Source organism: Thalassophryne amazonica, chromosome 2 (assembly GCF_902500255.1).
Source record: "Thalassophryne amazonica chromosome 2, fThaAma1.1, whole genome shotgun sequence".
NCBI classification, from domain to species: domain Eukaryota; kingdom Metazoa; phylum Chordata; class Actinopteri; order Batrachoidiformes; family Batrachoididae; genus Thalassophryne; species Thalassophryne amazonica.
In genome coordinates this window covers 47859551-47873061 of record NC_047104.1, presented here as the reverse complement: position 1 = coordinate 47873061, position 13511 = coordinate 47859551, and the positions used below count along the sequence as shown (strand labels likewise).

Below are 13511 nucleotides of genomic sequence, written 5' to 3'. Positions count from 1 at the left end.
ATAATTAGAAGTCTGTCAGGCTTTACTTAAGAAGAGAGCAACAGCTAACTTGATTATACAGAACCATACAGCATGTAAACAGTATATTTAATATTTAAAATTCACAATAATGTTATAACAGCCATTTACTTTATAGCAAAACAACTGTAGAATATCCCCCCCCCCCCCAAACACAGTTTTTTTTTTCTGTGGTGTAAATATCTTTCATCTGAGCACAGTCTGGTGAAAGGTCATTTCAGGCCAACAGCTCAGCAATAAATAGATCAGAGTTGCAAAATACTTCTTTTTTTTCTGCTGACACTAATATTTGAGGCACTGAATCAGATGTTGCGCTGAACTGCCAAAATATCATCAGGAAGTGGAAGATCAGAACACTAATGCTTATGTTGGTGTTGTTTTTTAACCGTTTCCCCACAGAATAAAACCAAGATAATCAAGACATTGGAATAGAACAGCCTGAAAGACGTATGATTGCTCCTCACTTAAGTACCTATGGTACATACAACAAAATTTACTTTTTAATACATCAAGGTTAAGAATAAAATGAAGCAAAACTGGCTACTCCAGCGATTCCCTCGAGCATAAAGCCACGACTCAAAGGAAATCAACATATCAAATGTCAAAGACAGGATGTGGAGGGAGGAATAATCAGTGTGCTGGAAACACATCAAAAAGAAACATGAAGTGTAGCAAAACTGCAGTCACACAGAAAATGTTTTTGGCCGACAAACGGAGTATGATAAACTTACATGGCCAGTCATTCATTCATTCATTATTTTCTGAATCCACTTATTCCAGTTAACGGTGAGAGGAGGAGTTGGAACCTATTCCAAAAAAGCAGTGTACACCCTGGAAAAGCCACCAGCCTATCCCTGGACCAACTAACACCACCAGATCCATGAAATCTACTCCAAAACTGAGACAATCAGCTACCATGTCTTTTTCACAAGCGACAGTGGCCTTAAATGGCCAACAGGACCCTGATACAAGCAAAAGGCTCCACAAGCAAACTGACAAGCCTATCTGACTTTATTTTAGTTTAGATGTTAAAAGATCACATGGCCAAAAATGGGAGATTCACTGGCCCTCACCTGTATTCATGTTGTTTGTTTTTCAGCAGCCCTGGTTCCTTGAGACCAGCACAGTAGATCCAGTATAGATCATCTGCATTGGGATCTAAATGTTAAAGCCAATGCAAAGTCCAGTTCTACATGGAAAAATGCACCTCAGTCACGCCACCTGGGTTCTTGGACAAGACACTTCATCTGCATTGTCTCAGTCCACCCCCTATGAATGGGTACTGGCCTTGGCTGCTAAAGCAACCTGTGATGAACTGGAATCCAGAGATAAGCACTGGTACTGGTAGTAGTAGTAGCAGTCTTCTTCTTCAATACCAAATCGAATAGAATACATCTTAATCATCATTCAGTAAAGTACAATTTATTTTGACAATGTTTAACCTTCAGATTTTATATCTGACTCTCCTCGTTTTATTGTCATGCAAACCAGCTGCTGGATCTAGAATACTGCAAGAGCGCGAGGTAGACAGATTTTACCCTGAGCTGGTCCCTCTGTTGCCAGCCCGCAGAGGAGTGTGTGGTCAGTGATCACCCTTTAAAAATACACACACACCCTTCTCAAATGTATTTCCTTTTTATACAGGGTGAGAAGCTGCAGCTAAGTGGAATCCACATCACAAAGGGAGCTTTTATTTCACTGCTCACCTGAACTGAGAGACCCCATTCAAGTAGTTTCAGCTGGATTTTGAATTTGCTCCTCTACTCATCCAAAAGAAATCATTCATATCAACAAGTGCAAGACAGAGAAGTATGTTTGATTGTGCAACTCAGATAATGAGAAAGTCACGTCATTTTCTCTCAGACAAAATCAGTGAGTCTGAAACCAACAGGTGTGAAGAGAACATTCAAACACCTCTTTAATTATGTTGTAAAACCTGACTAACATGTTTGATTTTACAGGCCAATTTAAAGGTGTTACTCCCACAGAAACAGCTGAGGTGGTACTATGGGTCAAAGGTCAAATGGACCATGGAGGATTATTATTCATGCAGCATGACGGGGTCTGGGATCATTATCATGGACCTCACAAAGTGCAAAACTGTCCCCGAAAGGTAACAGCAGACTTCATCACGTAAGCACATGTCAGAAAATCCTCTTCATGGTGTTTAAACATAATCTTTGAACTCTTTTCTACTATTTAATGTGCTGTTGGCTGACGTGCTGTGGTACTCAGAGCCAGCATTTTGTTTGCATTCAGCACCAGTTTGTCACTACAACAGATGCTCAAATTCTAAAACTTAAAAACATAAAAGCAAAAATAGTTGTATTTTTCATTTGATATGGGGGTGATTAAGAAGTTTTAGGACTGACCCAGAAGAAGAAGAGCGTGGTTCTCCATCTTTTGCATTCTAAGAAACCAAGGATTTTCAAGAATGTGTGAAGTTTAGACTCACTGGGTGCAATGTTGAGAAATGTTGGTTTTCAGAATGCAAAAGATGGAGAACCACACCATATTTTTTCTGGGTCAGGCTCAAAACTTCTCAATCGCACCTCGTAGCTATAACACCCTTCATAATACACTACGAGGGTTGGGTGAAAAGTTTTGCCTCCTATGCGATTAATTCAATATCAGTCAAGATACTCACAAGAATTGCATATCTGCTTAAAGCTCGGAATGCCCTCTATTTGGCAGTGTCATTACTTTTTCACATAGTGGCCTTCCCTTTCCACACACATACATCAACACTAGACAGGTTTTTATATCCGGTCGGTAAAGAAATTGCATATCTTCTCTCAGCAGCTGCTTGTACCTCTGCATCATTTGTGTCCCTTCAGGTATTCTTTCAGCTTGGGAAAAGGAAACGGCCAGCGGGCGCCAGATTAGGACTGTATGATGGGTGTGGTAAGATCTGAGCCACTGCAATGCATCCTGTGTTTCTCAACTTGTGTGTGGTGTATTGTCATGCTGAATAACTGCATCTTTACCAGGACAAACCTGTTTCAAGCGAGAGTGCAGGTTTTGCAAAGTGTCTACATGTTAGTCAGAGTGGACAGTGTTGCCATTTGAAGATTACTCCATCGCACCAGCACTTAATGCAGCATATCTGTGGCTGTTAAGGGGCTCCCACTACAGGCCTGGTCATGCAGACTAGCCGTGGCGGGATTTTCACCCTTCAAACTCTTTGCTCACCTCCTGACTGTACTGACAGTCATTCATCGATGACTGTACAACCCTACGCCATGAAGAATTTAATAACAACACCTTCAATCGCACATCCATGTACGTAGTTCAGCATTTTTTTCTTTTTTTATTCTGATTCAGAAATGTTCTTAGACAAAATAATAAGAGTATGTACTGACATTTCCATTTTTTCATACATACACACACACACACACACACACACACACACACACACACACACACACACACACACACACACACACACACACACACACAAAATGAACTTGATGAACTTAACCACGCACCCATCCCTCCCTCCCACCTCCCTAAAAAAAAAAACTTGGAGGACACTGTTCCAGATTATCAGACAAGTAATACTTGACACCTGTCAAATGTAGAAACGACAAACTTACAATCCATGAAGGTGAGGAAATAAAGAGATAATAATAAAAGAAAAACAAATAAATAGTAATATGTCCAGTGCTGCTGATGAGCAGACATACTGGGGCTTGTAGAAAGAAGAAGGTTGCCACTAAATTACATTAGGCGGAGCTTTGAGTTCTTCCAAATATGTCAACACCGGGTCCCAGATGGAGAAGAATTTGTCTCTTGAGCCTCTGAGTGAGTATTTTATCTTTTCCAACTGTATAAATTGCATGAGGTCACTCAACCACAAAGATACGTTAGGCAGGTTTTTGGATTTCCAATGCATAAGTATTCTTCTCCATGCAAGCAACGTTGTAACAGCAACTATATTTTCATGTCCATGTGGTATTGTACGTCTTCTATCATTAACACCAAATATGGCAGCTGCTGCAATGGATTTCAAATTGATATTAAGCACCTTTGAAAGCATTTTAAAAATAAAGGACCAATGGGGAGCTAAGACGGGGCATGACCAAAACATATGGGCTAAGTTGGCTGGAGTATTGTGACATCTATCATAACTTGCTTACTTTGGAAAAATGAGCACGATGCACTACCTTGAATTGTATTATGCTTAATTTAGCACAAGAGGAGCTGTCACTTACTCTTTGTAGGGCACTGTTCCACATGTTTTCTTTGATGTCCTCTCCCAGTTCATCCACCCAATCCTCTGATTTTTAAAAGGGTTTTGTTCTTGAGAGAAGTTATACAATCAGTAATGCTTGAGATTAGACCTTTTGTGTTCAACAAAATATCCAACATATCATCTAAACATGAATGTGAAGGTAAACCCGGAATATCAGGGTCACTATGATGTGTTGTTCTGAGTGTGCATATGTTTCTTCGAAGGCGAGTGTGAGCATGCCTGAAATTGCAGGTGAGAACCACTTGCCATCACGATAGTCAATAATTCTATTCTCGCACCACTTTCACTTCGTTATCTTGCTTATTATTGATATAATCACAATGTAGGCAAAACTTTTCAACAGATCCTCGTACGACTTCATAATTATTTCTTTAATCAGTGGTAATCAGTGTTCTCTGGTATGAGTTGTAATTCATTCTGTATGTGTGCCTTTACTTGCTCAAATTTCGAGGTATTTAATTTGGAGACAGAAAATCTATTTGTGCAAATGACAAACTAAGTCAAGGCATTTGGGTTTGTTTTTTTTTACTTTGGGCTGTCCCCATTTGTTCAGGGTCACAACAGATCCAGTACAGACCTGCATTGGGATTTGGCAGGTTTACACTCCTTCCTGATGCAACTCCAGTTTTACCTCGAGAAACAGGCACAGCCCCTGATGCATCTCCCATCCAAGACCTAACCAGTACCCGGACCATTCTGCTTAGTTTCTGACAGAATCAGGCATCACATATTACAACAGAAGTCAAGGCAGCTGGTCTATGGGCCAAAAGTATTTCCATTACCCATCGTCTCTGTATTTCAGCCAAAATTTTCTGTCAGAGTAGGTGTCACTGACTTACACTTTATTGCATACTCCATGTTTGTCTTGTGGATTTTGTTACCCATAAGGGGAAAGTTATGTACAGAACCAGCACCACCATCATGTTACAACTCCAATCACATGAAAGCATCGCAATCAAGCTTCTGAGTGACAACACACCTTTGACTGGTTCATTTACAAGAAATTATTTTTTAATTTTCAGGAAGGAATGAATGACAGTGAGCACAGCAGTCATCGTGTGATTGACAAAAATCCACCATACCATCAAAAAATTGAATTGAATTGAATTTCTGGAACAAGGGACAACAATTAACTCAACTCACTACATACGTAGAGACTTTCCAGGCTTTAAGAAAAAGAATTCGAAGGGAGAATGAGAACGTTTTGCTGCAACATGACAATGCTAAGCCACACACTTGTCACACCAACATGGAAGAGCTGAGGAATCTGAAACTCGACACATTACCACATCCAGCATACAATCCAGACTTAGTGTCATGTGACTTCCATCTCATCCTTAAAATGACGGAACACCTTCCTGGAAATCACTACGAATCCAATGATGAAATTCAGAGAGGAGCCAGGACCTGGTTGCGGAAACAGAAGGAGGAGTTTTCCATGATGGCTTCACTAAGCTTGTTCAACATTGATGGAAATGTATTCAGTTGTGTGCATTCTGGTAACTATGTTGTACAATGAGGGTGTGTAATTGAAGTGCAAATTCTAAGGATAATTTTTGTTTCATTCCTTAAAACATTCCTGACACAAGTTATTTTATTGGAGGCATCACTTTTCATTCAACCCTTGTTTTTACCTCAACGATGAGAGAGGTGCTTTGATTTGACCTTAAACTTTACCATGTAGATGTATCCTTGCAGAATGTCCATATCAACTCTTTGGACCAGCTGTCAAAACTAAATCCGAAAAATCACAAGCAGGTACGTAAAACGTAATCTCCATAAGATTAATACTTCTTTGTAATTCCTTTTTTTCCATATACCAAACTTCTGTTTTCATCAGTAATAAGTGTCCACCCTCACGCATGTGAAACATCACCACACCATCCATATTAGGAGTGGGAAACCGATCGAGGCCAAAAAGCGAGATCGGGGGCTTTCTGTCTTAATTCAGTTGTAATATGGCATAGATTATTGCTGGATTAGAGTTCATGGGAAATCCAGCGGGGTCAGTGCGGCCGAGTGGGAATGAACTCTGAATCCAACACAGTTCCTGCAGCTAATCCCTGATCTAAAGAATGTTGAACTCAACCCAGAACAATGAATACATGGCCAATTATCAGCATGCTACAAACAGAGAGTCCACACAGAGTCTGGTCTCCACAGCTCACAAGAGTGTTTTTATGATATATATTAAATACAAGGTCAGTAATGTAAATATGCCTCCAAAGTGAGAACCCAGAACTCCTGCTTTGGGCCAAAAAAGGAGGATCAGGTCCATCTTCTGACCCTCACTTCACTCCACTCACAGGAAGAGCTGTTTGATGCTGTACTGCCCTCTGCTGGACACAAAGAGAATGCTATCATAAACTATCATGTTCTGCTACAAACTGAATTTTAACCTTTTTATCATCTTATTCCTCTGTTTTAACCCTCATCCTAATGACTGAGGGTAACCTTGTTTTAATTATCTAATTGTGCTGTTTTAATATTCCTACTGATCGAAGTTCAACTTTTTACATACACATATACATCTTCAATCGACTATCCAGGATCAGGTCGCGGGGTCAACAGCTCCAGAAGGGAACCCCAAAATTCCCTTTCCCAGGAAACAGTTCATCTTTTTATTTATTTATCTTTCCTGTTATACTTTTAAACTTTCTTCTATTGATTACTTTTTTATTTTAATTTACTTATTTTCTGCAATTTGTAACCCAATGCTTTTTTTAAAATAAAAAAACAATTTAATTTTAATACTTTACTGGCATCTTGCTGTGTACAAGTGTAACATAAATAATATAATAAATAATAATAAACTGATGAAGACTTAATGACTGATTGGTTATAGACCCAACCATAGAAGATTATAATTGTATGAGATAAAAAAAAAAATTAAATAACAAAATATCATGAATATCAGACTTAATTCTGATGATGAATAAATAAGCTTTGACTGTATTTTTTTCTGAAAATTAAAAGAAAAACAAACAAACGTGTATAGTGACCTACCATACACTTTCCTACAACACAGACAGACGTATCATTCTCTCCACATGGCGCCCCGTCGATCACTTTGTCTGACTGCTGCACGTAGAACCTGAACCCGACGGCCCGACAGTTAAGTTCACAGTGTTGATCCCCAAGAACTGCAAAGACATTCAAGATGTTACAGCATCCATCTAAAAATATGTTTACACAAAATTATCTTCACACTGCACTTTAATTAAAACAGTTTTCATTTATGAACATCACTGCAGTGTTAGCGTATCGTTCACTGTAACAGATCTGAGGCCATTATCCAGATCAGTGTATAATTTCAAATGACCAACACAACAGCAAAGCTAAAATAAAGCCAAAATGTCTCTGTCGCCCACTGGTGGCTGGTTTCAGTGCAAAAATAAATACCATTCTACAAGAATTGCAGAAAAATTCTAAAATTTTGGAATTCAAAAATTCTTGAAAAACACCCATCTCACAATTTTAAAGGAAACAAACAAAAGTTAAATAAGAATATTTTAAAAGGTTAAAAAGGTCTTTCAGGCAAAATCAGACAGGTAAATAGTGATGACCTAATGAATACTTTTGGTGCACCGTACATAATATGTACCGAGTTATACCTTCACATGATGGTACAATCGGGTAACCAGGTACAAACAGTGCACATTGCAAATGTCAATGCCATTCCCCAACTGACCCAGTTTTCATTTTCTGCTAATCAGATATGTCTTTCTATGGGGTAAAACACTTTACACAGAACTTTACACAGAACTAAAACATGTTCTACAAATGCACTACAATTCACTAACAAACACATTTTAAAACACCATTAGCAAACAAATGCATTTTGTGTGTGTGTGTGTATATATATATATATATATATATATATGTATAATACAAATAATGGATGGTAAGGAGTCCAACATAGAGAAATATTGGATGAAGAAAAGATATATTGGATGAGGCATAGCCGAGTCCAATATAACTTTTCTGAATCCAATATTTCTCTATGTTGGATGACTTGCCATTCATCAACTGTTATGTTCTCCACCCCCTCCCAAATTAAGCAAACAACAAAGAGTCAAGTACATTAGATCAATTTATTTTGTTGTGACCAGCATATGATTGATTCAGAGTACCTTCTTAGTGTTTTTGGCATCCTTGGAGTTCAATATTTCCACCAGTTCCTCCTCTGTGAACTCAGCAAACCTCGCTGGCAGACGATTTTCTGCTGTTGTTGACATGTTTGTTGCCATTTATTCAACCAGCGTCTGTCAGCTAGTTCCTGACCTTCGTATGCTGCGCTCTGATTGGCTAGCTGTCGGCAGTAAGCTCTAACGCTATTGGTCAGTGGGAACCGATCCAATATAACTTTTGGTCCTAGCCTTTTTGGATCCCTTTGGACCCAACATAACTTTCTGGCCCCAAGCATGCCAAAATACAGGTAAATGATGGACAGAAAAGCTAATCTGTGATTGGCTATTGCAATCTGAGTGGAGAACATATATATATATATATATATATATATATATATATATATATATATATATATATAAACGTCTATAACGTATATACGAGGTCTGTCAATAAAGTAACGGTCCTTTTTATTTTTTTCAAAAACTATATGGATTTCATTCATATGTTTTTACGTCAGACATGCTTGAACCATCGTGCGCATGCGTGAGTTTTTCCACGCCTGTCAGTTACGTCATTCGCTTGTGAGCACGCCTTGGGAAGGAGTGGTCCCGCCCCCTCGTCGGATTTTCATTGTCTGGAAATGGCGGAATGAAAAGGACTTTTCATGCCTATCTCAGCTTTCAATGCTTACCAGTCCAGTAAGTATCAGAGAAATTGGCTGATGTCCAGCTCTTGTGATAACCAGAGAAAGAGCACACGACGGTCTCGTATCCACAGAGCCATCCGTTTAGAAATGGTCCGGTGGCTTGTGCTGCGTCATTGCAGCTCGGAGGGCGGCGCGCCGAGCGTCCTTAAAGGGGTCCTTAAAGCTGTAGTAACAGTCCTTATTCTCTGTGAAGCCCGTAAAATTTTCACCGAAAGCCAGATAAATTTTTCGAATGGTTTCCAGGTGCCAGTTTCTAACAGCTTCTGAAAAAATTCTGATGGAAAAAAAAAGTCCTTTTCATTCCGCCATTTCCAGACAATGAAAATCCGACGAGGAGGCGGGACCACTCCTTCCCAAGGCGTGCTCACAGGCGAATGACGTAACCGACAGGCATGGAAAAACTCACGCATGCGCACGAGGGTTCAAGCATGTCTGACGTAAAAACATATGAATGAAATCCATATAGTTTTGAAAAAAATAAAAATGACCATTACTTTATTGACAGACCTCGTATATATATATATGTATATATATATATATATATATATATATATATATATATATATATATATATATATACACACACACACACACAGTTGAGGACACACACACACACACATACATATATACATATATACATATACATATAGCTGATGTGAAGTACAACATACTTTTTGTCCAATCTGTAGCCCAAGAGTCAAACAAAACTAAAAGTAAATGTCCTCCAAATGCTCCTCCAAATCTGGCTGAAACTAGTTGTGTTCTTAGAGTGACCACAAAGAATCCTGGTGCCTGTTCCTGTTTCCTTCAGATGATTTACTCATTTGATATCTTCTGAATATATACCTTCAAAAACAGCCAATTGAGTTTTTCATTTGTGTAAGACATCATTCACTTCCCTACAACAGCGAGATCTTAAGCTCCATGCGTGTTTAACAGAGTATTAATTTAGGGACCGCTTGCTCCATCTGGGTTTTGGCACAGGTGACATTTTATGAAGTATTTTGACTGTTGCCTGGATACTTCAGGTGAATCAGGCCAGTCAGTTGGTAGGAATGAACATGTAGCAGCGAGCCAACAGACAAGTGATATTCTGCAGTCTGCACACCACAAATTATAACACGTAGGCAACAATTCAAATATTTTAAGTTCAGATCCTGAGTATCTCATGTGCTAATGAAAGGCATCAAAGAGTTGATGGACACCCTGAGTACGCACGGAATACTGCTTTATAAGACTACAATAGTTGTTGCAGGAGTGGTACTAGCAGACATTGTTCATCTTGCCCTTACTGGATGCAGATATCAAGGAAAAGTATTTGGCAAACAATCGCAATGTCCTTGCACGATGCTTTAGTGATGTCAATTATAACACGCAACGACAAACGATTAGTTGAAGACTTTTGAGGACCTGCTGGTTATGGAGATGTACTGGAAAATGTAGCTTTTGACAATTATGAACATTTTAAGAAGTCTTTTTTAGACCAACATACATCACTCATGTCATCAGATTTCAGTGATTTACTGATTAACCTTTATGTCATCTCTCTACCCCTATTAGTTGAAGAAATATCCTGGAAAATGTGTTTCTTGGACTGTGTTTGTGAGGACTTCACCCTGACATTCGGCTGATCTGCTCCAAAACATAATCATCTGGAGACACTCACGCAAGGAAAATTCTTTCCATGTTTAGTGAAAATCTATTCACCCGTGTCAGAGTTATTGAGTGCACAGACAGACACACATATGAGAAATTACAACAACCTGTTCCTCCGCCGTGCTGTAATTTGAGCCAGTCTGGCTGAAAAGTGTCTTTGGGGAGGTTAAAATGATTTATTTTCTAAATAAATAAATCAACAAGTGTGTATTGATAAACCTTGACTGTATGTTTGATATAATTTTATAAAGTTTTATTGACATCACTAGAATGTCTTACAAGTTAAACTTCTTGAATGTTTTTTCTTTTATTTCAATTGCATTTTTTTTAAATGCAGATTCTTCAGATTTCTTACCTTCATTGAAAGGCTCCCATTCGTACAGTCTGCCCATGAACGGCTGATGGTTGTATGAGGAACACTGAACAGCTCTGATGTTTCTGCTGGACAGAGGACATGCCTGAGGAAGGATTGGACACAAATAAACACATTTATTTTACAGCAGCTAACCCGTGCTACAAGTGCAGGGAGCTCACATCTTTGATTGCCACCGTGCATCAATTGAACCCCACAGTCACTTCTTCTCCTTTGTCTCGTTCTTATAGTTTAGACATTGTTGGCCAAAAGTCGTTGAATTCTGGTATTTATTTAAACTTTTCCTTAACAGTCCAGCTTCCTGACAGCTCTCCATTTGGCTGTTCTGCTTTATATTATCTGTGTTACCCCGGAGACGTTACACAGAGAAATAGTTAATCTAAATACATACGTAGAATCGACTCCCTAATCTCTGCACAACGTGAGCCAAGGCCATCCAAATATTTATGGGCTGCTATTTAAAAGCCCATCTTTGCAACATACTGTAGCTAATATCAGTTTACTCCTGAATTTTATTCTCTTGGGTCTCCCCTTTCTCTTCCACTTTTCCCTTGTTTGTGAGGACTCCATATCTGTGATGTATTTTCTCTGACTGGTCACTGGAAAACTCCTAACATATGGTATCGTATTTTTAATACATTATCTCATTTTCATTTATGAATAATTTCTATAAATTCACGTTTGGAGTGTACTGCACCTTTAGCAGACATATTATTGAGCTGTGTCTTGCAGAACACAAACCACAGTTAGCATTAGCAGGAGTGGTCATGCTAACAGTGGTTGATGTTAGCCATGGATAATGGATAACCTTGGTTAATCATTGTTAGCATTTTATTTTATGCAACCAGTCAACAGTTAACTCCACCATCTCAACAAAAATAACAATTTGTTGTCCTAACAACGTACAAACTGCTCTAAAAAGAGATATAAATGGAAGGCATTTCTATAGCGCTTTTCCATTTGAAGCAGATGCTCAAAGAACTTTACAATACCTTTACCTTTACAATAAAATAGAGACCTTGCCACAAGGGGCTGCTGTGATTTTCCGGTCTGAAGGGGAGTTTATATTGTTTTTAGCCCATTGTAAGAGAACACAAAACAGTATGACTGCAGTCCCTTCACTTCATTGTTACCATAATTAATTCACTTCAATTTATTTCATTTATATGTAGCACCAAATCACAACAAAGTTGCCTCAAGGCACTTCACACAAGTAAGGTCTAACCTTACAACCCCTAGAGCAAGCACACAGGTAACAGTGGTAAGGAAAAACTCCCTCTGATGATTTGAGGAAGAAACCTCAAGCAGACCAGACTCAAAGGGGTGACCCTCTGCTTGGGCCATGCTACCAACCAGAGGTGGAAAACTCTGGCTTCAGAAAATAAAAGCCCTACCATGTATTGCTTCTACCTGTGCATCTAAAACAGGTGATCTCAATAATTAGTTCATCCACCTGCCCGAAGAGTTGAACTAATTACAATCAGCTGGGTTATTAGGAAGCTGGAACAAATATGTGGTTTGACTTTTACTTTCTGAAGCTGGAGTTTCTGAAGCTCGGCTACCGACACAATTGACAATACAAATATATAGGAAATTAGGGAAACGGGAGGCCTGCAGAAGAAGACACCCACCCCCACTTCTGGATGGAGCTACACCTCAAACAGAGAGAAAAAATAACAGAATCAGGTGGCAGAAAGACAACAAATGCAGTATAATTTGTCAGCATTAACCAACAGGAAAAACAGAAGAAATACAAAGTTGAGGCTGCGGCCCGCTCTGTTTACTAATAAATTGAATTTAAAAGGGTAGAAAGCATAGCACCATACTATGCTAGTATGCTAGCAATACGAAAGGGAACATAAGTACTTTTTAAGTCTAAACTTGAAAGTCTGCAGAATCTGACTGTTTTATTGACACAGGGAGATCATTCCACAGAACAGGGGCACAATAAGAGAAAGCTCTGTGACCTGCAGCCTTTTTATTCACCCTAGGGCAGGGGTGGGCATCGAGGGCCGAGACACTGCTGGTTTTCCATGAAACCATTCACCTCAGCAGGTGTGTTGCTGATGAGCTTCTCCTCTGAACATAAACACCTGGTTGTCAATAAAATCACCTGATGAGACACCTGATCATTAATGAAATCACCTGCTGAGGTGACTGGTTGCACGGAAAACCTGCAGTGTCTCGGCTCTCGGCCCTTTATGGCACATGATTGCCCACCCCTGCCCTAGGGGCACAAAGTAGTCCTGCACCCTGAGAACGCAAAGCCCGGGCCGGTACGTAGGGTTTAATTAGGTCAGCTAAGTAGGGAGGTGCCAGTCCGTGAACAATTTTATAGGCTAGTAGCAGAACCTTAAAATCTGGTCTCACAG

At 39.3% G+C, this 13511-nt stretch overlaps 1 protein-coding gene across 1 annotated transcript in view; it reads right to left on the bottom strand.

The window, feature by feature from the left end:
* The window catches only part of adamtsl7 (ADAMTS-like 7), a 149650-nt gene that overhangs the window by 109183 nt on the left and 26956 nt on the right, over window positions 1–13511 (bottom strand). The window contains exons 6-7 of the mRNA XM_034185762.1: window positions 11122–11224; window positions 7280–7416 (exon numbers count right to left, since the gene is read on the bottom strand). Coding sequence (XP_034041653.1) covers window positions 7280–7416; window positions 11122–11224 — 240 coding nt within the window. The remainder of the gene's footprint in view (window positions 1–7279; window positions 7417–11121; window positions 11225–13511) is intronic.